This window comes from Pan troglodytes, chromosome 6, assembly GCF_028858775.2.
Source record: "Pan troglodytes isolate AG18354 chromosome 6, NHGRI_mPanTro3-v2.0_pri, whole genome shotgun sequence".
Taxonomy (NCBI): Eukaryota; Metazoa; Chordata; class Mammalia; order Primates; family Hominidae; genus Pan; species Pan troglodytes.
The window spans coordinates 150,911,222-150,937,304 of NC_072404.2; the positions used below are offsets into that span (position 1 = coordinate 150,911,222).

A 26,083-nucleotide genomic window follows, 5' to 3' on the forward strand; every position below is an offset into this window, starting at 1 on the left:
AGATGGGCTAAAGGTCAAGGAACTCAAGATGGCCTGTTGTGGGGAGGAGCGATCCTCTAGGGTGGCCCAGATTTAGGTGCTGTCATTTCTTGACAACCTTTTTTGGTTGGCCCTAAGTAGAAATGTTGTCCTGGATAATAGTAAATAGTACTACCTTCCATCTATATGTCCAGGTGCTGGACTAGTCTTGGTTGTTGAAAGGATTTTTGTACTTTTTCCCATCCTCAAGTTTTTGAGACAAGATGACTCCTACTCATAGTACTCAAAATACTACAAAAAGGAAAGAGGACTTTTTGTTAAATTGTGTCTAACAAAACAGTCAGTAACAGGATATTAAGATGTCCTAGAATTGGGGAAATGAGGTCAGGAAAAGGTTATCCTTTTTAAAAAAATTATTATTATTATTATTATTTTTTGAGACAGGGTCTCACTCTGTTGCCCAGGCTGGAGTGCAGTGGCCAGATCTCTGCTCACTCCAACCTCCATCTCCTGGGTTAAAGCGATTCTCCTGCCTCAGCCTCTGAAGTAGCTGGGATTACAGGCACATGTCACCGCTCCCAGCTAATTTTTTGTGTTTAGTAGAGACAGGGTTTCACCATGTTGGCAAGGCTGGTCTCAAACTCCTGACTTCAAGTGATCTGCCTGCCTCGGCCTCCAAAAGTGCTGGGATTACTGGCATGAGCCACCACACCTGGTCAGGAGGAGGTTATTTTTTGAGATCCCCAGATCATTTACTCAGCTGTTTGTTGAGCCAGGTACCACGCTAGTTGCTGAAGGTGATTACATGTGAATGGAAAATGGCCTCTGCCCTCATATTCTTTAGTAGGAGGGCTAGGCATGAAACAGTCTGCCAAATAATAATAATGATTATTATAAACTGTAAACTAAAATAGTGATCACACAACTTAATGGTTTAAACGATCAGCTGCAAGAAATTCTACGAGATGGAGTGCAAATTTGTTATAGAACTATAGAAGACCCTGTCCAATCCAGAGACAGGAGTGCTTTTAATCTCATCAAGAGGTTGTTGAATGAATCAGTTCTGGAAAAAATGAAACACAACAACAACAAAAAGTTACCAGAAATAGAGTTTGTTTTCTTGGGAAAAAAGGGAGCAAACGAACTAGATTCGTGAGTGACACAATGCCCTATAGAGAGAGTGCCTGGACCAGCCTCTCCAAAGATTTCAGCTGGCTGAGTAATATCTCTGGGTAAAGAAACTATTTTCATTTGGGATTTACTCTCCCCATGAATTATTTATTTATTTATTTATTTTGGAGACAGAGTCTCGCTCTGTTGCCTAGGCTGGAGTGCAATGGCGTGATCTCACCTCACTACAGCCTCCGCCCCCCGGGTTCAAGCGATTCTCCTGCCTCAGCCTCTTGAGTAGCTGGGAGTAGAGGTATGCACCACCAAGCCTGGCTAATTTTTGTAATTTTAGTAGAGATGGGGTTTCACCATGCTGGCCAGGCTAGTCTTGAATGCCTGGACTCAAGCAATCTGCTCACCTCGGCCTCCCAAAATGCTGGGATTATAGGCATGAGCCACTGCGCCAGGCCTCTCCCCCAAAAATTGAATTAATGAAAGTCAGTTCCCTCTGTGATTGAAAAGAAACTGCTAAAATTAAAATTTTAAAGCCCATTTGGTCATGATTTTTTTTCTATATATTACTGGATTTGTTTGGCTATTTAGTAGTTGTTCCTATTAAGGATTTTGGCATCTATTCACAAGGAATATTGGTGTGTACTTTTCTTTTCTTGCAATGCCTTTACTGTATCAGGTTAATAGGTCTCATAAAATTAAGTGAAAAGCATTTACACCTCTATTTTCTGAAAGAGTTTGTGTAGGATTGTTATCTTTTTTAAAACTTAAACATTTATTAATATTTACCAATTAAGCCATCAAGGCATTAAGTTTTCTTTGTAAAATGATTCTTCATTACAAACTCAATTTTATTAACAGATACGAAGCTATTTGTTTGTTTGTTTGTTTGTTTGTTTTTTTGTTTTGAGACAGGGTCTTACTTGGTTGCCCAGGCTGAAGTGCAGTGGTGCGATCTTGGCTCACTGCAACCTCCGCCTCCCATGTTCAAGTGATCCTCCCACTTCAGCCTCCCTAGTAGCTGGGACTACAGGTGCATGCCACCACACCCAGCTAATTTTTTTTTTTTTTTTTTTGAGACAGAGTCTCGCTCTGTCGCCCAGGCTGGATGGAGTGCAGTGGTGCGATCTCGGCTCACTGCAAGCTCTGCCTCCTGGGTTCACGCCATTCTCCGGCCTCAGCCTCTCCAGTAGCTGGGACTACAGGTGCCATGCTGGGATGAAAGATGTGCGCCACCACGCCTGGCTAATTTTTTGTATTTTTAGTAGAGACGGGGTTTCACCGTGTTAGCCAGGATGGTCTCGGTCTCCTGACCTTGTGATCCGCCCACCTCGGCCTCCCGAAGTGCTGGGATTACAGGTGTGAGCCACCGCGCCCGGCCCACATCCAGCTGATTTTTGTATTTTTAGTAGAGACAGGGTTTCACCATGTTGGCCAGGCTGGTGCTATTTCGGTTTTCTATTTGGGAATTTTGTCTTTTAGGGGAGTTGACCATTTCATCTAAGTTGTCCATGGACATATATTGACATAAAGTTGTTCATAATGTTCTCTTGTTATCTTTTATCTATCTGTAGGGTCTGAAGTGATGTATTTGTATTTTCTCCTTTTTTCTTGATCAGTTAAGCTAAAAATTTATCAGTTTTATTTTTCATAGAACTAATGGTCAGTATTTATAACATAATAATGGAGACTGAGTAATTTATAAAGAACAGAAATTTATTTCTTACAGTTCTGGAGGCTGGGAAGTTCAAGATCAAGGGACCAACATCTGCTAAAGGCCTTCTTGCTGTACCCGAAAGTATCACATGGCAAGAGAAAGTAAGAGGGCCGAACAAACACAATTTATAACAAATTTACTCTCCAGATAATGAGCCCACTCATTAATCCATTCATGAAGGCAGGGCCCTCATGACCTAATCACTTCTTAAAGGTCCCACCTCTCAACATTGTTGCATTGAGGGGTTTAAGTTGCCAACACATGAACTTTGGGGAACACATTCAAACCACAGTGGTTGGTTTCATTGACTTTCTCTCTTTTTCTCTTTTCCCATTTTCTATTTGATTGATTTCCATTGCTTTATTATTTTCTTCCTCACTATATATATTTATTTATTTATTCTTTTTTTTTTTTTTTTTTTGAGATGGAGTCTCTCCCTGTTGCCACACTGGAGTGCAGTGGGGCGATCTCGGCTCACTGCAATCTCCACCTCCCGGATTCAAGCGATTCTCCTGCCTCAGCCTCCTGAGTAGCTGAGATTACAGGTGTGCATCACAACGCCCAGCTAATTTTTGTATTTTTAGTAGAGACAGGGTTTCACCATGTTGGCCAGGATGGTCTCGATCTCCTGACCTCATGATCTGCCCGCCTCAGCCTCCCAAAGTGCTGAGATTACAGGTGTGAACCACCATGCCTGGCCTCACTATATATTTAATTTGCTTTGCTTTTCCAAGACGCATAATTTTTATTCAGTTTAAAATATTTTCTGATTTTGCCTGTGATTTTTTTTTTCTTGAAGCCTTTTGGATAGTTCTTTCTCACTCGATCTCACTCTGTCTCATGTACCAACTTTTTTCTCCTGTAAATTTTTCATTCAACAAGTAATTGTTGATCATCTACCACAAGGTGCTAGGTACTGTTCTAGGTACTTGAGTGACGTGAGTGAATAAAATAATATCCCTGCCCACATGGATCGTACGTGCTACTGGTGGTTACAATTTTTTCGTTTGGTCTATATTTATCCCTAACCAAGGGTTCTCTTCCATTTGAAGTCTTGACATACTCCTTTCTTCCTGTATCTCCACTATGACTTCTAGTACTTATTTGCAACTATAAAATACCCTAACAACTGATACAGATCTCCTGTCTAGTGTATCTCCTGAATTTATAGTCATCTTTTTAAGAGAGATAGTATTTATTGGGAGATGTGTTCTCCTCTGTCATATTTATGCCTTGTTTGGCTTAAAGTCAGAAAGATAGACTAATTTTCATAAGCATCTTTCTAGCTTTAGCTAGCTTTAGCATCACTAAGATTTCCTGACATTATCAATAAAAAAAATTACTGAGGCTATCTGTTAGGCTGATATTATGGTGATTTAAATTTTTATCTTTTGTACTTTTACTGTTTGAAAAATGAATAAAGGAAGAAAATTGATTTATTCTATCCATTTTCTAATTTTAAAAGCATTTAAATTAGGGTTATTACTACTTGTGTGTTTATTAAATGTGCACCTAAAATTTTGAACGTAATTGACAACTTTCCCTGGTTATTTGTGGAGTGATCCTAGTTTTTAAAGTAATGCATTTAAAAGCTCAAAAATAAAAAATGAAATAAAAATAACCTGATAATGACTTAATGTCAGAATATATAAAGAACTCCTACAACTCAACAGTAAAGAAAACTTATTAAAAAATGGGCAAAGGTCTGAATAGATATTTCTCCAAAGAAGATATACAACTGGCCAATGAGCACATGAAAAGATGCTCACTATCATTAATCATTTAGGAAATGCAAATCAAAACTATAAGGAGACACTACTTCATACCTTTTAGGATGGCTATTATTTTAAAAAACCCAGAAAATAACAAATGTTGGCAAGAATATGGAGAAACTGGAACTCCTGCGTATTGCTGGTGGGAGTATAAAATGGTGCCGCCTCTGTTGAAAATGGCATGGTGATTCCACGAAAAATTTAATGCAGAATTACGATATGATCCAGCAACTTCACTTCTGAGCATATGCCCAGTCACATGGAAAGCAGAGATATGAAGAGATATGTGTTCACCCAATTTTATAGCAGCATTATTCACACAGCCAAAAAGTAGAAGCAACCCAAATGTCCATCAACAGATGAATAGATAAACAAAATGTAGTCTATACATACAATGGAATATAATTCAGCCAGCCTTAAAAAGGAAGAAAGTCCTGACACATGCTACAAGATGATGAACTTTGAAGACATTATGCTAAATGAAAATATACCACAAAAAGACAAATACTGTATGATTCCAGCTATATGAGGTACCTTGAGTATTCAAATTCCTAGAGAGAAAAAAATAGAATATTAGTTGCCCAGGGCTGTGGCAAGGGAGGGATGGGGAGTTAGTATTTAATGGGTACTGAATTTCATTTGGGGACAACGAAAATGTTTTGGAGATAGATGGTAAGGATGGTTGCAGGAGAGTGTGAATGTACTTAATGCCACAGAAATGTACACTTAAAAATGGTTTAAATTGGCCGGGCTTGGTGGCTCACACCTGTGATGCCAGCTCTCAGGGAGGCAGAGGTGGGAGGATAGCTGGAGCCCAGAGTTCAAGACCTGCCTGGGCAATATAGCGAGACCCTGTTCTCCACAAAAAGGAAAAAAAAAAAAAAAGACAAAAAGATGGGCACAGTGGCTCACGTCTGTAATCCCAGCACTTTGAGAGGCCGAGGCAGGTGGATCATGAGGTCAGGAGTTCAAGACCAGCCTGGCCAATATAGTGAAACCCTGTCCCTACTAAAAATACAAAAATTAGCCAGGTGTGGTGGCATGCACCTGTAGTCCCAGCTACTCAGGAGGCTGAGGCAGGAGAATCACTTGAACCCAGGAGGTGGAGGTTGCAGTGAGCTGAGACGGTGCCATTGCACTCCAGCCTGGGTGACAGAGCAAGACTCTGTCTCAAAAAAAAAAAAATGGTTTAAATGGTTAATTTTTAATTATGTATATTTTTACCCCAATAAAAAGTATGAGAATGAGTACCTCAGCCTTGCTATAGGTACTATGCAGAGTTAATTTAAGAAACAAAGAAGCAAGAATATTTCAATGCTGGATAGTACCATTTTTCTTCTTAAATTAAATTTTAAAATGACTGCCTTGCTATGGAGTTGTCATGCTTGTGGCTGGAGATTGAAACCTTAAAATTATGGTAAAATTCAACTCCAAGTTCCTGCAGCCACATCAATTTTCTATCTAATTTTGAAAGTATTTAAATTAGTCTTATTATTATTTGTGTGCTTACTAAATGTGCAATTTAAAATGTATATGGTTGTGCAATGTGGTGAACACTGCCATGGGAACTTCATTAATAGAATCACTGATGCTATACTATTATTAGTACTGAATTAATACATCTTTATCAGACATTTCATTCAATAGCTCCTTTTTTCCTTTCTTTAATCCCTATACTTTACCTTCATCATTCTTCAGTTGGATCATCCTATTACTAGTACTTTATGTTAAATTCATGTTATTTCACTGAATCTTCACAGCAATCCAAGTATTATTGGAAAGTATTATTATTTCTGTTTTAATCGATGAGGAAACTCAGGCTCACAGAAGTTGCATAGCTTGCTTGATAACACACAGTAAGTCAGGGGTGAAGTAGAAATTTAATTTCAGGGCAGTATGTCTCAGGAGTCTTCTCAACTCCACCAGCACGAGATGGCTTCTACTGGTGATCATTATCTTCCTGAAATCTCAATTCTCCCATGATGGGGGAAGAGAAGACACAAAATACACATCACTGAAGAACTGGCCTGAGCCACGGGAAGAAGAGAAATGGTGCACACACAGCTTCGTGTGAATCTGGAATCTTTCTTAAAAATCTTCTTTCTCTGCCGGGCACGGTGGCTCATACATGTAATCCTAGCATTTTGGGAAGCCGAGGTGGGTGGATTACCTGAGGTCAGGAGTTCGAGACCAGCCTGGCTAACACGGCGAAACCCCGTCTCTACTAAAAATACAAAAATTAGCCAGGTATGGTGGCGCACATCTTTCATCCCAGCTACTAGGGAGACTGAGGAAGGAGAATCGCTTGAACCTGGGAGGTGGAGATTGCAGTGAGCTGAGATCGTGCCACGCACTCCAGCCTGCGCGACGGGAGAGAGACTCCATCTCAAAACAAACAAACAAACAAACAAAACTTCTTTCTCTATTTACCTACTTTTTGCTTTTGTTTTCACTTGGGGATATTTTCTATTGTCCCTTGTTTCTGGGTTTGCATCATGTCCTGAACAGTACAGTAGTTTATTTCAATTAATGCTTTCTTGTTCGTTGTACAAACATAGCTTCACTTTGAGCCTTTGGATAGGATGAACCCTCTGCTCTTTCATCAACTCACGACAGAGTTCTGCTTTCCTCAGGAGCTCCCCACTCTCCTCCACACACTGCTGCCCAGGGCCAGAGCCAAGTATTCATGCTAATTCCCAGAGTACAATCCAAATTCTTTCCTTTTTTTTTTGTGAGACGGAGTCTCGTTCTGTCGCCCAAGCTGGAGTGCAGTGGCATGATCTAAGCTCACTGCAACCTCTGTCTCCCAGGTTCAAGAGATTCTCCTGCCTGAGCCTCCTGAGTAGTTGGGACTACAGGCGTGAGCCATGCCCCCGAAAATTTTTGTATTTTTTGGTAGAGACGGGCTTTCACTGTGTTGGCTAGGCTGGTCTCAAACTCCTGGCCTCAAGTGATCTACCCGCCTTGGCCTCTCAGAGTGCTGGAATTACAGGCGTGAGGCACCGAGCCTGGCCCAGATTCTTTCTGATCATATAAGTTGACTTTGCAACCAGCACTTTTACATTATTCTACTCCTACCAGATTTCCTGTTTTACGTCATGCTCCATGGTGGCACAAGCCCTTCTCAGGACCAAGGACCTGACATAGAAGGAAATAGGGAGTAACTTGCCTCCTTCAGATCCACATTGATAGTTCATGTAGCAGGAAAAGAGGGGCCCAGCCTTCTTATCCTAGAGTTTTCAGGTACTCGCAAGAGAGATGCTGGCTTATGAAGAGTCTTCAAAGAGCCCACAATATAGTCTGGCAATGGGTAGTAGATAGCAGCTTGATCTTTTGTCATCCTTATTCATTCAGAAAACTTTTACTGGCTACCTATTGGGTACCTCTCTTCTATGTGGAGCTTCAGTCCAATGGGACAGAGTTATGAAAAATAACAATACGTTATGGGACGGGCATTTAATCCAATCTGGGGGTAGGAATGGAGTGGGGGAAGGTAATGCTTGGGTTGGGTTGAGGCTTGATGGCCAAGTAAAACCAATCAGATGAAGAAGGGGCTGAAGGTGTTCTAGAAAGAGAAGATAGCACCCACAAAGATTCTGAGTTTGCATCATGTCCTGAAGTGTGCAGTTTATTTCAATTAATACTTTCTTTTTGTTTGTTCGTTTTTTTGAGACGCAGTCTCACTCTGTTGCCCAGGCTGGAGTGCAGTGGCACGATCTTGGCTCACTGCAGCCTCTGCCTCCCGGATTCAAGTGATTCTCATGCCTCAGCCTCCCAAGTAGCTGGGATTACAGGCACACACCACCACGCCTGGCTAATTTTCATATTTTTAGTTGAGATGGGGTTTCACCATGTTGACCAAGTGGGTCTCAAACTCCTGACCTCAGATGATCTGCCTGCCTTGGCCTCCCAAAGAGCTAAACCACTGCGCCCGGCTTATGCTTTCTTGTTCTTTGTACAAACAGCTTCACTTAAAAAACAAAACAAAACAAAACAAAAAACAAACATGAAAAGAGAGAGCTTGTGCAGGAAAAGTCCTCTTTTTATTTTTTGTTTTTTTGAGACAGTCTCACTCTGTCTCCCGGGCTGGAGTGCAGTGGTGCAATCTGGGCTCTCTATAACCTCCGCCTCCCAGGTTCAAGCAGTTCTCTCACCTCAGCCTCCCGAGTAGCTGGGATTACAGGCGTGCACCACCATGCCTGGTGGAGATGGAATTTCGCCATGTTGGCCAGGCTGGTCTCGAACTCCCGACCTGACCTCAGGTGATCCACTTGCCTTGGCCTCCCAAAGTGCTGGGATTACAGGTGTAAACCACTGTGCCCGGCCTGCGCTTTCTTGTTCTTTGTACAAACATAGCTTCACTTTGAGCCTTCTAATAGGATGGAAGGTGAATTGGAAACAGGTGAGACTGGAGGCAGAAGGGCCAGTTAGGAGGCTGTTGGGATGATCCAGCCTATGGAAGGAAGCTCTTACACAGGACCCATTTGCTGCATTGTGCTGTGGGTCCCTACTCTACCAGATACTGCCAGTATCACACGGTCAGTGAATCTGCAACTACAGCCTACAGCTGGCCACTGACTGGGGGTCAAAACATGGACCAGTTGTGTTTGGGTCCTCCACTGGGCCCATATGGAAAATTACAGAGCTTGAAACTCATCTAAATTTCTAAGTCTTGTCCAGAGGAGTTGTTGTAGCTCTGTAAATACCGAACCTTGAACTTTGTCACTTTTTCACTGGTCTATTTCCCTTCTCCCTATCCCATACACTTTGATGACTATGTAAAGTCTTATCATCTGTCCATTCAAATGCGACTTACTTCATATAATTTCTCATAATTTTCATTTCCCTGAATCCAAATAAGAATTAGCTGTCCTTATTTTAAGATCTCAAAGAACTTTGTGCATAGGTTGAAACTTAATTCACCAAGGGTAATGAGGGAAGTTACCAATAATGGATCAATTAGACTGGGGCACAATTATTTAATTGCTGAATGCTGCCATGTCTGCAGTACACTCTAACAACTTAGTTAAGCTAGTCCTGAGTAATTAATTATACCTCCATTTATACCTATTTGGCCTTAGAAATCATTTATTTTTATTTAACAAACACTCATGTAAGCACTACATGTCAGACATATTTTAAGGACTTTACAAATAAGTTTCTTAACAACCCTATGATATAGGTACTAATATTGCCACTCTATTTAGACAGGAAAAAACCAAGGTACTCAGGAGGGTTTCATAGCTAATAAGTAACTGAAACACAATTTGAATTCAGGAAGTCTTGCTCTAAGTCCTGTGCACTTCATCACAATTGTATGTGGTCTCTCCCAGTAGGCAGTGGAAGCACCAAGCTCTGCAAATTATTTTTCTGAATTGTAACTGCAAGCCAGAGATGTGGTAGGAGCATGGAATATAAATATAAAAAGACACAGCTGTTGCTTTCTAGGAGTATATCAGTTATTTCTTGGGCATAACAAATCACAAAACGGTGACTTAAAACAATAGCTATTTACTTGCTCACTATTCTACAATCTGGTCTGGACTCACACATTTACAGTCAGTTGGTGGATCAACTAGTACTGAGGATCCAAAATAGCCTCACTAATGTTCAACATTTCAGCTAGGGTCTGGAATGGCTAAGGGCTGGCTAGGCCTCTCTCCTCATGGTCTTTCATCCTCAAAAAGACAAGCTCGAGTTTCCTTACATGGGCAAAAGAGCAAAAAGGAAGTAACAAGGTCTCTTAAATCCTGGGCTTGGAAGTGCCCAACATCACTTCCTCTGCATTCTCCTGGTCCAAGCAAGTCAGAAGGCCAACCCAGATTCAATGTGGCAGATGATTACACAATGGCTTCAATTCAGGGACCTGTGATTCACTGAGGGCCTTTTAATAACAATCTACCACAAGAAGCTAACAGTTTTAGTGAGGAGACAATTGTCATAGCACATTGGGACGTAATAAAGATGGGAAAAAGTGCAATAGGTCTGCAGGCAAAGAAACACCCGAATTTGATGGGGCAGGGGATCAAGGACAGCATCATGAAGGCAGCATTAACACAGGCCCTGAGACTTGGAGAGCAGATCATGTTTGGAGGTTAACTTGGTGGGTGGTCACAGGTGAATAAGGAAGGGAAGGAAGGGCAGTCCAGGAGGACAGAATAGCAGGTGCAAAGACATTGATACGTGGCAAAAGACAGCATGTTGTATTTGGGGATAACAAATAGTTCAGAATGATTAGAGTAAAGGGCTCTTGAGGAAGAGTGTGGAAGGCTGAAGAATGAGGCTGAACCACATCAGGAAGTGTCATGAGTGCCTTGCTAAGAAGATTTTAAATGATACTCTTAGTAATAACTCTTAGTAATAGAAGATCATTGAGAAATTTTGATCAGAACAACCACATCATGTGTTTTTTGTTTTTGTTTTTTTTTGAGACAGAATCTCACTCTGTCACCCAGGCTGGAGCGTAGTGGTGCGGTCTCGGCTCACTGCTATCTCCGCCTCCCTAGTTGACACCATTCTCCTGCCTCAGCCTCCTGAGTAGCTGGGACTACAGGTGCCCACTACCATACCTGGCTAATTTTTTGTATTTTTAGTAGAGATGGGGTTTCACCGTGTTAGCCAGGATGGTCTCAATCTCCTGACCTCGTGATCTGCCCGCCTCGGCCTCCCAAAGTGCTGGGATTACAGGTGTGAGGCACTGCGCCTGGCCATATTTTTTTTTCTTTTTTTTGAGACAGAGTTTCACTCTTCTTGCCCAGGGTGGAGTGCAATGGCGTGATCTTGGCTCACCGCAACCTCTGCCTCCCGGGTTCAAGCAATTCTCCTGCCTCAGCCTCCTGAGTAGCTGGCATTATAGGCATGCGCCACCACGCCCAGCTAATTTTGTATTTTTAGTAGAAACGGGGTTTCTCCATGTTGGTCAGGCTGGTCTCGAACTCCTGACCTCAGGTGATCTGCCCGTCTTGGCCTCCCAAAGTGCTAGGATTACAGGCGTGAGCCACCGTGTCCGGTCATGTTTTTTTGTATTTAAAAATCACTTTCAGGCCAGGCACAGTGACTCATGCCTGTAATTTCAGTGTTTTGGGAAGCCGAGGTTAAGAGTTCGAGACCAGCCTGGCTAACATGGCAAACCCCCCGCCCCCCGCCATGTACTAAAAATACAAAAATTAGCTGGGTGTGGTGAAATGCACCTGTAATCCCAGCTACTCAGGAGGCTGAGGCACAAGAATCGCTTGAACCCGGGAGGTGGAGGCTGCAGTGAGCCAAGATTGCACCACTGCACTCCAGCGACAGAGTGAAACTGTGTCTTGAAATAAATTAATAAAATAAAATAAAAAATAAAAATCACCTTAGGAGTCCATGAAAGGAAGATCAGATGGAAATAAGAAAGACAAATGAGAAGGCTATTGCAAAATACCAAGTTTAAGAAGATGAGACTTGAACAATGGCATAGAAAGCAGAGAAGAGGAAAAGGGTTCCAGAAATATTTGTGAGGTAGAATGAACAGGATTTGACAATTGAAGGAAGAATACAGAAAGAATCCCAGGTTTCCGATTTTGGCAACTGGGTGGGGATACAGGTGGCAGAGTTTTAGGGGAAAAGTGATCATTTACGTTTCAGACATGTTGGTTTTGAAACGCCTGTGTGGCAATCAATACAGATATGAAGTAGACAGTTGGTTCTACAAATATGAAGCTCAAGAGAGAGGACTGGACTAGAGATACAAACACAGAATTTATCAGCAAGCAGGTGGTAGTAAGAAACCATAAGATGTCCCACAGAAAGCATGTAGAATGAAAAGGACAGAAACTAGAGATGACTATAGGGGAAGAGCTAGATTTAGTGGGTAGAAGAGGAAGAGAAGTCCACGTAAAACACTAAAAAAGAACTGGAAAGAGGAGGAAAACCAGTATCATTGGTGCCCCAGTAGCCACAGGATAATATAATTTTGTTTCTTTCTTTTTTCTTTCTTTCTTTTTTTTTTTTTTTTGAGACAGAGTTTTTACTCTGTTACCCAGGCTGGAGTGCAATGGTGCGATCTCGGCTCACTGCAACCTCTGCCTCTGGGGTTCAAGCGATTCTCCTGCCTTAGTCTCCCAAGTAGCTGGGATTACAGGAGTCTGTCACCACGCCCAGCTAATTTTGTATTTTTAGTAGAGACAAGGTTTCACCATGTTGGCCAGGCTGGTCTCGAACTCTTGACCTCAGGTGATTCTCCCACCTCAGCGTCCCATAGTGCTAGGATTACCGGCGTGCGCCACTGCGCCCGGCCTATAACTATCATAATTCAGAAAAGTGCCCATGGAATTTGATGACTGATAACTGGTAAACATACCAAGCGCAGTTTTAGAGGGGCTTATGATGGCAATATCCCAATTGCTACGAATTGAAGAAGCCTGTGAGAGAATGCTTGTAAAGTGTAATGATAGGTGAAGAGGAGTTGCTGGAAGTTAAAGAGTTACTTTATAGAAAGCAAAGTTATCTACTGAGAGGGAAGCGTGTGGGCTTAAAACGTGCATGTGGAGAGGGAAAGGCTTGTAATAGTTGTGCTGAGAGAGAAATCTTTGAATGCCGCTTCCTGTCAAGTTCCTGCTCAGTATTCTTCTCAGTTTCATGATAAACTTCTTGAAAAATTCCTTTGCGTTTACTTTCTCTTCCCCACTTCACTCCTTAAAACCACTTTAATCGTAGTTTGGCATTTGTCTCTATATAACAATGACTTTTAGAAAAAATCACCAGTGACTTTTGTGTTTCAAACCTAATGTACATTGTGTTACTTGATATTATTTGTTCAAAAGAATAAATGTTCTGTTCTGGATACTCTTTTTTTTTTTTTTTTTTTAAATGGAGTCTCACTCACTCTGTTGCCTAGGCTGGAGTGCAGTGGTATGATCTCAGCTCACTGCAACCTCCACCTCCCGGGTTCAAGGGATTCTCCTGCCTCAGCCTTCCTAACAGCTGGGGTTACAGGTGCGTGCCACCATGCCTGGCTAATTTTTGTATTTTTAGTAGAGATGGGGTTTCACCATCCTGGCCAGGCTGGTCTCAAACACTTGACCTTAAGTGATCGCCTGCCTTGGCCTCCCAAAGTGCTGGGATTACAGGCATAAGCCACTGCGCCCTGCCAGTTCTGGATATTCTTAACATACTCTATGCTTTTGTCTAAATTATTTGATTCTGATTTCCAACAGTGAAATGGGAATGATGGAGAGTTAATACAATGAGATTGTAAGGCACGTGGAGCGTCTCTGACATAAATAGTTATAATCATATCATTTTCCCAATAGAATGGTTTGCAGGGATTAAATGAGATAATGGCTATAAAATTTTTCTTAATACATAGCTGTAAATAGCAATGATTATTTACATTTTAGTTTGAAAATCAGCAAACTAAAATTTAACAACTGAAGAAAGAGTTCAGCTACTTTGGGTGCTCAGGTAGAAAAATACTTGGTGATTATGAAACGATATGTCTGGAATTTGTTTCAAAATAATCGGGGGCGGGGGGTGGGGAGGGTAGGGTGTTGGGGTGGTAAGGGTGGGTTGGGGCTGCCGTGGTGGGAAATTGGCCACGTTATTGATGCTGAGTGTTTGCTATTCTAATTTTGTATCCGTTTGAAAATTTTATAATTAAAAATTATGATTTGTTTCGCTCTACGCAACTATGTTGACAGAATATATTTGGTAAACTGAAATGTCACGGAAACTTAGTTTGTAACCGGTCAGTGGCTTTTTGAGGTGCAGACACTTCACACCTTACTTCACTCCCCACTGTAAGGAAGATTTAACTTGAAGCGGAGATAATGATTTGAATTTACGGCTTTTATAATGTCATAAATGGGCGTCATTTTAATAACTACTCTCAGAATATCTTTTTCTATTCCACTTTACTTTTTCCTCTCCACTTAACCAACTCATCATTAGAAACTACAAGTCCCAGGATGCACTACACGATGAACGTCGGATCGAGGACCTCGTGTCTCTGAAGTGGTTGCCCTCGCCTTATTTGAATGGGAATAATCCCAATGAAAATTGATGTTTGTGACCCAGAGCAGATTCTGGAGCCTTTTGTACGCCTGGGACGGCCCAGCGTGGAGGGGACAGTGTGGTGCCTTTTTGTTCAGGCTTCGCTCAGGTCAGCCTCACCCTTTCCTGGGGCCTCCATGCGGCAGAAGGGCTCTGTTAGTGCGCCTCTAAGATGGCGACGCCTTTGGCGGTAAATTCGGGTAAGTGTGGCCAGACAGAAAGACCATTGAGCTGAGCGATAACCAGGTCTTCACGGAGAGACGAGACCGTGAGGTTTCTCGGAGTCTAGGACCCCACTTATGTGCGGTGCCTGCTTTTCCCTAATTCTGGGCCTAGAGTCCCACCCCTCCCCAGTTTGAATGGCGCGCGTCGGTGCTGCGGCTCCAGCCCTCGAGTTGGGGTTTGAGATTCCAGGCAGTGAGGCTTGGGCCGCTGGACCCAGGTGTGTAATCTCTCACAGCCCAGGGCTGAGTCTGGCCCCCCTCACCCCCAAGTTTCACTGTGCGTCTGTGGTCCCGATTTCGCTGGAATACGCGTCAGGTCTTCCACAGTGAAGCCAGAGGACCCGAGATATTTTCCAGCCATGAGCAGAGGCTGAAAGTAGGCGTCGGAGTTCCTTATAGGGTGGGAGATCTTGCAGGCAGCGAATACTCCCTATTATGAAGTCGGCCATCTGAAAGGTGGTCAGGAAGAAGGTGGCGGGGCTTCAGCAGACGTCTCCTAACCCTGCGGATGTGGTTAGGCCCTGGATGTTCTTGTACCTTTGGAGCTGTAGATTTTCGGGGTGGAATTGAATCTAGAAGGTAGTAAAGGAACTCTGGAAGATTTGGGGTGGATCCTCTTTCGGTGATTCTCAATTCGGGCCGTACCGCCCTCCAGTGGTGTTTGAATGAGTGAGTGCATTTTGATTGTCATATTTCCTGGGGTACACTGCTGTCGCATAGTAGGCGGGGCAAGGATGCAGAAAGTCCTTCATGGTCAGAGCAGTCCGGAAAAATAATTTGGTGCCTAGAATGTTAATGCCTCGATTGAGATGCTCTGAAGTTCGCGGGCAAGATTAAGAGTATATCTGTGTGGTAAATGCTTGTGAGAATCTCACTTAAAAGGACTCTTTTTTAAAGTATTGGTTCTATTTTCCACAGGACTGATATTCTTGAAAAGTTGTCTAAATCTGTTTTGTAAATCAAATCATTTCAGAAAAGCTATGATAAATTATAATGAAGGCTATGTTTACTGAACACATGCTATATCCCAGCATTGCACTTATTATCGTGCTTATCTCATTCAGTTCCCGTTTATACACCTTTGGAGTAGTTGCTGTTACATACTCCGTTTTACAGATTTGGAAATAGAGGCTTCAAATAGTTACGTAATGTCCCCAGAGTTAAACATCTAATGATCTAAGTCAGTCTTAGGTGCTTAAACTACTTAGTGCTACTGCTTAAGCACAACCTAATTCATTTTATGATATTAGACGTATATATTAGAAGGTTAGTAATGAAGTTACATGCTTAATATTGCGGTCCTTCCTTCCCAATTAGATATGCTTAACGTGTGGTTGTATATAATACATTTCTCTATTTTATTTTATTTTTTAATTTTTCTTTTTGAGATGGAGTCTTGCTCTGTCTCCCAGGCGGGAGTGCAGTGATGCGATCCGCGATCCTGGCTCGCTGCAACCTCTGCCTCCCAGGTTGAAGCAATTCTCCTGCCTCAGCCTCCCGAGTAGCTGGGATTACAGGCACGTGCCACCACGCTGGGCTAAGTTTTGTATTTTTAGTAGAGGTGGGGTTTCTTCATGTTGGCTAGGCTGATCTCGAACTGCTGTCCTCAAGCGATCCTTCTGCCTCAGCCTCCCAAAGTGGTAGGTTTACAGGTGTGAGTCAGTACGCAAGGTATACACATTTCTTTTCCTTTTTTTTTTTTTTTTTCTTTTTTTGAGTTGGAGTCTCATCCTGTCCACCCAGGCTGGAGTGCAGTGGCGTGATCTCGGCTCACTGCAGCCTCCACCTCCTGGGTTGGAGCAACTCTCCTGCCTCAGCCTCTGAAGTAACTGGGATTACAGGCGCCCGCCACCATGCTTGGCTAGCCTGGCTAATTTTTTTTGAGATGGAGTCTCACTCTGTTGCCCGGGCTGGAGTGCAGTGGCACGATCTTGGCTCACTGCAACGTCCGCCTCCTGGGTTCAAGCGATTCCCCTGCCTCAGCCTCCCGAGGGGCTGGGATTACAGGCGCCCGCCACTACACCCAGCTAATTTTTTGTATTTGTAGTAGAGAAGGGGTTTCACCATATTGGCCAGGCTGGTCTCGAGCTCCTGACCCCGTGATTCGCTCCCTTCAGCCTCCCAAAGTGCTGGGATTACAGGTGTGAGCCACTGCGCCTGGCCAATTTTTTTTGTATTTTTAGTAGAGACGGGGTTTCACCATGTTGGCCAGACTGGTCTCAAACTCCTGACCTCAGGTGATCCGCCTACCTCGGCATCCCAAAGTGCTGGGATTATAGGCGTGAGCCACTGTGCCTGGCCTATATACATTTCTTTAGTACATACTCGCCCTAAGCTATTATAATTATTAAACAAATCATTGGAGGGAAAAGGAGTTGCCAACAGCAGCAAAGAGTGTACATTGTATAATAAAGCCTTGTGTCAGGAGTGTTTAATTGGCAACATAGGAAACATTTTTAAAAGCCAAGAGTCAGGAGCTGGTTTTTTAAAAAACTAAACGTCTTAGGGAAGGAACTCTTTTTCCATCAAGGAATGAATGTTGGGTTGAGTGGGTAAAGGAAATGTGTCATATACATGCAATATGCGTAATACATATACATGCATATACATAACATAACATATACATGCATATACATAGTATCCTTATGCAGCCTTAAAAAGGAAGGAAATCCTGTCACATAAAACAACGTGGATGAAACTTGAGGACATACTAAGTGAAATAAGCCAGTCACAAGACACAAATACTACATGATTCCACTTATATGAGGTATCTGAAGTAGTCAAACTCATAGAAACAGAAAGTAGAATGGTGGTTGCCAGGGGCTGGGAAAGGGGAAAGTGGGGAGTTGTTTAGGGGGCATAGAGTTTCTGTTTTGCAAGATGAAAAAAGCTGTGAAGATCTGTTGCACAATGTGAATACACTTAACACTGCTGAACTGTACACTTAAAATTTGTTGAGATTGCATTCTATGTTATGTGCTTCCTTTAAATTACAGTTTTAAAAAATCAAACATCTTGGAGTTGTAAGGAAAAAATACAGAGATTGTAGAGTTCTAAGACCTATGGTTGGCCAGGTGTGGTGGCTTATGCCTGTAATCCCAGCACTTTGGGAGGCTGAAGTGGGCAGATCACCTGAAGTCAGGAGTTCGAGACCAGCCTGGCCAACATGGTGAAACCCTGTCTCTTCAAAAATACAAAAATTAGCCTGGCATGATGGCAGGTGTCTGTAATCCCAGCTACTCGGGAGGCTGAGGCAGGAGAATTGCTTGAACCCCGGAGGAGGAGGTTGCAGTGAGCCGAGATCATACCACTGCACTCCAGCCTAGGCAACAGAGCGAGACTCTGTCTTAAAAACAAACAAACAAAAAACAAACAAAAAACCTATGCTTGTATTTCAGCTGTATAACTTAACTAGTCTTGTGACCTGTATCAACCTGGCTGAGTACACTCACAGACTTGTGAATAAGCAACTATTAACACTGCTTGGCAGTCCTTCTGTGATAGTCTGGTCACCTCGTCCATTCACAGCAGTGACTACTTCAGACCTTTCTACACTCTTCAAATCTTTAACCTGCAACTAACTAAACCCTCAGACTTCTAGTCACAGAGAAAATAGGAGCCAACATACATGAACTCCCTTTATTCACTCTCAAACCTATAAACCTAGGTGTGTCTGCATTCTTTTGAATCACTTTTCCTCTGTCTTCCTAATGTAAATCCCACCCATTGTGTTCTTCACCTGTTACCCCTTTTTTTGTCTTGTGTATTCACTTCTCTCTCTTGCTCTTCCCTTTCTCTCCACTGATGATCTCATGCGTCACTCCACTTACTGTCCTCTTCCTAGTCAAACCTTTCAAAAGATTTGTTAGTATTCATGGACTCCATCTCCTTCCTTCCTTTGTTCCTTTCTTCCTTCCCTCCTTCCTTCCTTCCTTCCTTCTTTCCCTCCCTCCCTCACTCTGCCCAGGCTGGAGTGCAGTGGTGCAGTCTCGGCTCACTGCACCTCCCAAGTTTAAACGATTCTCCTGCCTCAGCCTCCCTAGTAGCTGGGATTACAGGCCTGAACTGCTATGCCCAGCCTACTGACTCCCTTTTCATACCTCCTATTCCTTCACCCATTCTGGTCTCTTCCATCCTTGTAAACAGCTCTCAATAGGGTTAACTTCTGTTTCTTGTGGTTCAGAAAGTTCCTTTTTAAAAAATTATTTTTTATTTTGAGACAGGGGCTCATTCTGTCGCCCAGACTGGAGTGCGGTGGTGTGATCTCAGCTCACTACAACCTCTGCCTCCCAGGTTCAAGAGATTCTCCTGCCTTAGCCTCCCCAAGTAGCTGGGATTACAGGCGCCCACCACCACACCTGGCTAATTTTTGTAATTTTAGTAGAGATGGGGTTTCACCACGTTGGCCAGGGGTGCCTCGAATTTCTGACCTCAAATGATTCACCTGCCTCGGCCTCCCAAAGTGCTGGGGTTATAGGCATGAGCAAAAAGTCCCCATGTTTTAAATCTTCATTTGGCTTGATCTTTTAGAGTAAAGACCAAAATCCTTTTTTTTTTTTTTTTTTTGAGACAGAGTCTGGCTCTGTTGCCAGGCTGGAGTGCAGTGGCGCGATCTTGGCTCACTGAAACCTCTGCCTCCCAAGTTCAAGCGATTCTCTTGCCTCAGCCTCCTGAGTAGCTGGGACTACAGGCGTGCGCCACCACACCCAGCTAATTTTTGTATTTTTAGTAGAGCAGGGTTTCACCGTGTTGGCCAGGATGGTCTTGATCTCCTGACCTCGTATCTGCCCGCCTCGGTGTCCCAAAGTGCTGGGATTACAGGCCTGAGCCACCACACTCGGTCATCAAAATTCTTTAACGTGGGCAAGTGAGCCCTGCGTGATGATCTTGCCAAACCCATTTTCTGTACTGCAGCTCTCTTGGCCTTTTGAGTTCTTTGACATGCCGCATTCCCTCTTGCCATGGAAACCCACAGGTTGTCCTCTCCCTGGAATGCATGTCTTCACCTCCCACCTGTCAGTTAACTATCACTTTTGTTCTTCAGATTTCAGCCTAGTTATCACTTCCTCATGGATAATTCTCTCCTCTGGCTAGGCCAGAGTCCCCTATTATGTGATCTCTTGCCCTGGCTACCTCTCCTTCATATCCTTCATATCCTGACCACAGTTGGATTTTATTTTATTTTTATTTATTTATTTATTTTTTGAGATGGAGTCTTACTCTGTAGCCCAGGCTGGAGTGCAGTGGCGTGATCTCGGCTCACTGCAGCCTCCGCCTCCCGGGTTCAAGCGATTCTCCTGCCTCAGCCTCCCTAGCAGCTGGGACTACAGGCGCATGCCATCACGCCTGGCTAATTTTTTGTATTTTTGGTAGAGACGGGGTTTCACTGTGTTGGCCAGGACGGTCTTGATCTCCTGACCTCGTGATGTGGCCCGCCTTGGCCTCTCAAAGTGGTGGGATTACAGACGTGAGCCACTGCGCCCGGCCAGATTTTACATTTATGTATGATTATGATTAATGTTTTTCCTCACTGCAGTGTAATCTTACCAATACCTCACACATGGTGAATGAGTGAGTAAATGTGATTTGCTGGAGGTATCCCTAAACATTAAGGAAAATAAATGTATTTCTCAACTGACTAAACTACATGGTAAAAATACATATTTAGTAATTTTGAAAAATTTATAGTGTCCCTTCATTTGTAATCAGTAAAAAAGATATTTACTGTAATCCTAGCACTTTAGGAGGCTGAGGAGGGAGGATCACTTGAGGCCAGGAGTTCAAGGCAAGCCTGGGCAACATAGCAACACCCCAGTTCTACAAAAAATACAAAAATTAGCCAGGTCTGGTGGTGCGCGTGCGCCTGTAATCCTAGCTACTAGAGAAGCTGAGGCAGGAGGTTGCTTGAGCCCAGGAGTTTGAGGCTGTAATGAGCTGTGATTGCCTCACTGCACTCCAGCCTGGGTGACAGCAAGACCCTGTCACAAAAAACAAACAAAAAAAAGGTGTTTACTGAAATTGGTCAAACTCAAGACAGATTGAAGATAACTCTTTGTTGCGGCTACCTTTGGTGTTTTTTTTTCTTTTTCTTCTTTGAGACGAGGTTTCACTCTGTTGCCCACGCTGGAGTGCAGTGGCTCAGTCATGGCATACTATAGCCTCTACCCTCCGAGACTCAGGTGATCCTCCCACTTCAGCCTCATGAGTAGCTGAGACTATAGGCACAAGCCACCATGCCCAGCTATTTTTTTTTTTTTTTGAGACGGAGTCTTGCCCTGTCACCCAGGCTGGAGTGCAATGGCATGATCTCAGGTGACTGCAACCTCCGCCTCCTGGGTTCAAGCAATTCTCCTGCCCCGGCCTCCCAAGTAACTGGGATTGCAGGTGTTAGCCACCATGCCCAGCTAATTTTTTTGTGTGTGTTTAGTAGAGACAGGGTTTCACCATGTTGGCCATGCTGGTCTTGAACTCCTGACCTTGTGATCTGCCCACCTCGGCCTCCCAAAGTGCTGGGATTACAGGCATGAGTCACCACGCCCGGCCTGTTTTTTTTTTAAATAGAGACAGGGTTTTGCCATGTGACCCAGGCTGGTCTTGAACTCCTGCACTTAAGCTCCTTGAACCTTGCTTGGGAGGCCTACCTCAGCCTCTCAAAGTGCTAGGATTACAGGTGCGAGCCACCTTGCCTGGCCCTTTGGTGCTATGTTGATATTAATGACGAACTAAGTAGGCCAGTGAACCTGTTTTTTTATTGTTGAGTTTTTTTGTTTGTTTGTTTTTTGAGATGGAGTCTCACTCTGTCTTCCAGACTGGAGTGCAGTGGTGTGCTCTTGGCTCACTGCAACCTCTGCCTCCAGGTTCAAGCGATTCTCCCACCTCAGCCTCCTGAATAGCTGGGATTACAGGCGCATGCCACCATGCCTGGCTACTTTTTAAAAATTTTTTGTAGAGACAGGGTTTCAACATTTTGGCCAGGCTGGTCTCGAACTCCTGACCTCAAGTGATCTGCCCACCTTGGCCTCCCAAAGTACTGGCATTACAGGTGTGAGCCACTGCAGCCGGCCTATTGTAGAGTTTTGATCTTTAATTGGATGCTTACCATTATTGGGGGAAAAATTGGATTTTTCTCTACCATTCACTGAGCTTATTACACTAAATATGTATAGTACAAGGAAATTTATTGGTTTTTCAGAGGTCCTACTGTATATTAATTAATATTTAAAATGAGGGAGAGAAAATTAACTTTTGTCAGCACTTTATCAGATTTCTGAAATGTCTGTGGTAAGGTATATTTCAGATTTGCGTAGGAGTCATCATTAATACCTTCCCTTTATACCCTGTGCCATTTGATGACCAATTCTGAGTCCTTTCTGTTACTAGCAGACCTTTTCTTCCTCCTGTACTGCCCTCATCCTAGTTTAGGTTCCATTTTCTTATTTTTTTTTTTTGAGATGGGGTTTCGCTATTGTTGCCCAGGCTGGAGTACAGTGGTGCGATCTTGGCTCACTGCAACCGCCACTTCCAGGGTTCAAGCTATTCTGCCTCAGCCTCCCGAGTAGCTGGGATTACAGGCACCTGCCACCATGCCTGGCTAATTTTGTATTTTTAGTAGAGATGGGGTTTCTCTATGTTGATCAGGCTGGTCTCGAACTCCTGACCTAAGGTGATCTGCCCGCCTTGGCCTCCCGGTTCCATTTTCTTATAAGTGGCTTACTTACCTCTTATCCTTGTTTCCTGACACTGCCTGTTCTAGTCCATCAACCACACTAGAACACCATTATCCTACAATGCCAGTTTCATTTTGTCATCTGCTACTGGAAACTTTGCCATTTACTAATAGGAAAAATTCCATCATGGCCCTGGAATCCAAGGCTGAAACCTACTCTATCCTTTGCAGTTAGAGAGAGGGCCAAGAAAATGATCCTGAGGGAAGTCAGCTAGTCACCAGGATCTAGGTCCTCATTTTGGCAGGCAGAGAAATCTGATTTTTTTCAGTGTATCCAGAGTTGATTAGGTCCCATACATTGATTATTCTCTAATCAAATTCAGAAAAGACAGATACGTAAACCAGTATGCCAGTTATTGCTCTTTTTTATTTTATTTGTTTATTTATTTGTTTTTTGAGACAGAGGCTTGCTATGTTGCCCAGGCTGGATGGCAGTGGTGTGATCTCGGCTCACTGCAACCTCTGCCTCCCAGATTCAAGCGATTCTTGTGCCTTAACCCTCCTTGTAGTTGGATTTACAGGTGTGCATCATTGTGCCTGGCTAATTTTTGTATTTCTAGTAGAGATGGAGTTTCACCACGTTGGCCAGACTGGTCTTGAACTCCTAGCCTTGGCCTCCCGAAGTGCTGGCGTTACACGGATGAGCCACCACCCCTGTCTGCCAGTTATTGCTCTTTAATGGGAAGTATGTCTGCATAGGTACTCATGTTGCCTTGTCAACACATCCTTCATGCTAGAAATTTATATGTCGAGCTATATTTTTAATCAGAAGATTGGAAAGTGTGGGACCAAAGCAGGAGAAGCAAAGCAGGGAATTGGATGATCTTTCTATGTAAGGAAGATCTAGACATGTGGATTCCTCACATCCCCACATCAAAGACCTGACGCTTTGCATCCTTCCCTAATCTTCAGATTAGTTTAGGCTCTTTCATGTACTCTCATAGCACTCTGTACTTCATCATATCTTTTATTATACAGATATCTTTGGAATTATTTTTGTTTTGTTTTGTTTTTTGAGACGGAGTCTTGCTCTGTTGCCCAGGCTGAAGTGCAGTGGCGCAATCTTGGCTCACTGCAACCTCTGCCTCCCGGGTTCAAGCAATTCTTCTGCCTCAGCCTCCCGAGTAGCTGGGACTACAGGTGCGCACCACCATGCCTGGCTAATTTTTGTATTTTTAGTAGAGACGGGGTTTCACCATATTGGCCAGGTGGCTGGTCTCGAACTCCTGACCTCGTGATCGGCCCACCTCGGCTTCCCAAAGTGCTGAGATTACAGGTGTGAGCCACTGCACCCGGCCTGGAATTCTTTGTTTAATGTCTGTCAGTCTTATCAATTTATAAGTTCCATGAGGCTTGGGATTCTGTCTGTCTTGCTCAGTCTATATATATATGTATATATATATATATGGTCCCTCAGTAAATATTTGATAGTGAATGAAAGTATGAATAAATAATCCAGCTCCACTGGTTTAGTCCGTCCTCTCCCTGCATATCTCCCCTTTAAAAAATTTTTTTTTCCGGCTGAGTGCAGTGGCTCATGCCTTTCATCCCAGCACTTGGGAAGGCCAAGGTGGGCAGGGTAGATTGCTTGAGTCCAGGAGTCTGAGACAAGCCTGGACAACATGGTGAAACCCTGTCTCTACCAAAAAAAAAAAAAAAAAAAGCAAACAAACAAAAATTAGGTGGGTGTGGTTGCATACCTGTAGTCCCAGCTGTTCAGGAGGCTGAGCGGGGGAGTATCTCTTGACCCCAGGAAGTTGAGGCTACAGGGAGCTGAGATGGTGCCACTGTACTCCAGCCTGGGTGACAAAGTGAGACCCTGTCTCAAAAAAAAAAAAATGTTTTTAAATGACATTGTGTCATCTGACATTGTTCATTGAGTTATAATGTATTTAATTACATTACAGTTATCTTTCATGTTATTCTTATATCCTGGTAACTTTATGTGGATTTGGGTTTTCTCAACAGTTTACCCTGTTTACAGTCTTTAATGTTTAGGCTATAGTTAGTTCTAAGTTTCATCTGTTGAGTAATTGGTTTTGACCAGTTTTTCCTTCAGCGTCTAAACACATATGAGTACCTTATCTGCTTATTTCCAAACAGAAACCTTTGGCTTTAGAGTCATATTTTTTAAATGGTGAGTCTAAAATCGGTTTAGTAGGGGCCGGGCGCTGTGGCTCATGCCAGTAATCCCAGCACTTTGGGAGGCCGAGGTGGGCAGATTGCTTGAGGCCAGGAGTTCGAGACCAGCCTGGCCAAATGGTGAAGCCCCATCTCTAATAAAAATACAAAAATTAGACGGGCGTGGTGGCACGCCTGTAATCCCAGCTACTCAGGAAGCTGAGGCAGGAGAATCACTTGAACCCAGGAGGTGAAAGTTGCAGTGAGTGGAGATTGTGCCACTGCACTCCAGCCTGGGTGACAGAGTGAGTGAGACTGCATCTTAAAAAACAATAAAGATAAAATCAATTTAGTGGGCCCCTCACCAAAAATGGGACAGAACACAAAATATCATAGGGCATTGAATATAATAAATGAATTAATTTTAGTTTTTTATTGTTGTTGTTGTTGAGACAGAGTCTTGCTCTGTTGCCCAGGATGGAGTGCAGTGGCGTGATCTTGGCTCCCTGCAACCTCCACCTCCCAGGTTCAAGCGATTCTGGTGCCTGGCCTCCCGAGTACCTGGGATTACAGGTGTGCGCCACCACTCCTGGCTAATATTTTTGTATTTTTAGTAGAGACAGGTTTTTACCATGTTGGCCAGGCTGGTCTCGAACTCCTAGCCTCAAGTGATCTGCCCGCCTCGGCCTTCCAAAGTGCTGGGATTATAGGTGAGAGCCAGCCTGAATTTTAGTATTTTATATGATACTTTTGTTCCAGTTTTGTATATACATGTGTACTGGGTTGAAATGTGAAATATTTCTTACTATGGATTATAGTCAAAGTTTGAAAGCACTACTCCTACCTCTTTAATCTTGCTACTGCTCTGAATTCTCTTTCATGCTTTCACACCTGTCTCTGATCCTTTGCTCACACTTGTTCTTGGCTGATGTTTGTTGCCCAGATTTTCCTCATCCTTCAAATGCTGCACAAGTGCAGCCATTCCTTAGCCAACTCTGACCATCAGTTTGATCTTTTGAAATTATTTTATTGTTTGTGCCAACAATCATATTCCTTTACTGGAATATTTCACTTATGTACATTTTATCTCCCCAACTGGTGAGCTGTAAGACAAAGATTGTTTGTCTTATCTTCTTTGATACTTTACTGTTCATTTATGGAGTTTAAATTTTTTATTTTTTATTTTTTGAGATGGAGTCTCGCTCTGTTGCCAGGCTGGAGTGCAATGGCACGATCTCGGCTCACTGCAGCCTCCGCCTCCTGGGTTCAAGCAATTCTCCTGCCTCAGCCTCCTGAGTAGCTGGGATTACAGGTGCGTGCCACCACGCCTGGCTAATTTTTTGTATATTTTAGTAGTGATGGGGTTTCACCATGTAGGCCAGGCTGGTCTCGAACT

At 43.3% G+C, this 26,083-nt stretch overlaps 1 protein-coding gene across 4 annotated transcripts in view; it reads left to right on the top strand.

The window, feature by feature from the left end:
- Positions 1 to 14,124: 14,124 nt before the first annotated feature.
- Positions 14,125 to 26,083, top strand: part of NUP205 (nucleoporin 205) — a 94,842-nt gene continuing 82,883 nt past the window's right edge. For 2 of the 4 annotated variants that reach the window (XM_527899.9, XM_016958191.4), the window contains exon 1: positions 14,125 to 14,816. In XM_527899.9, coding sequence (XP_527899.5) covers positions 14,789 to 14,816 — 28 coding nt within the window. In that variant the 5' untranslated portion in view covers positions 14,125 to 14,788. Of the gene's footprint in view, positions 14,817 to 15,032; positions 15,510 to 26,083 lie in introns of those variants that run through there. The other 2 variants (XM_016958192.4, XM_016958190.4) reach the window with 2 other exon arrangements.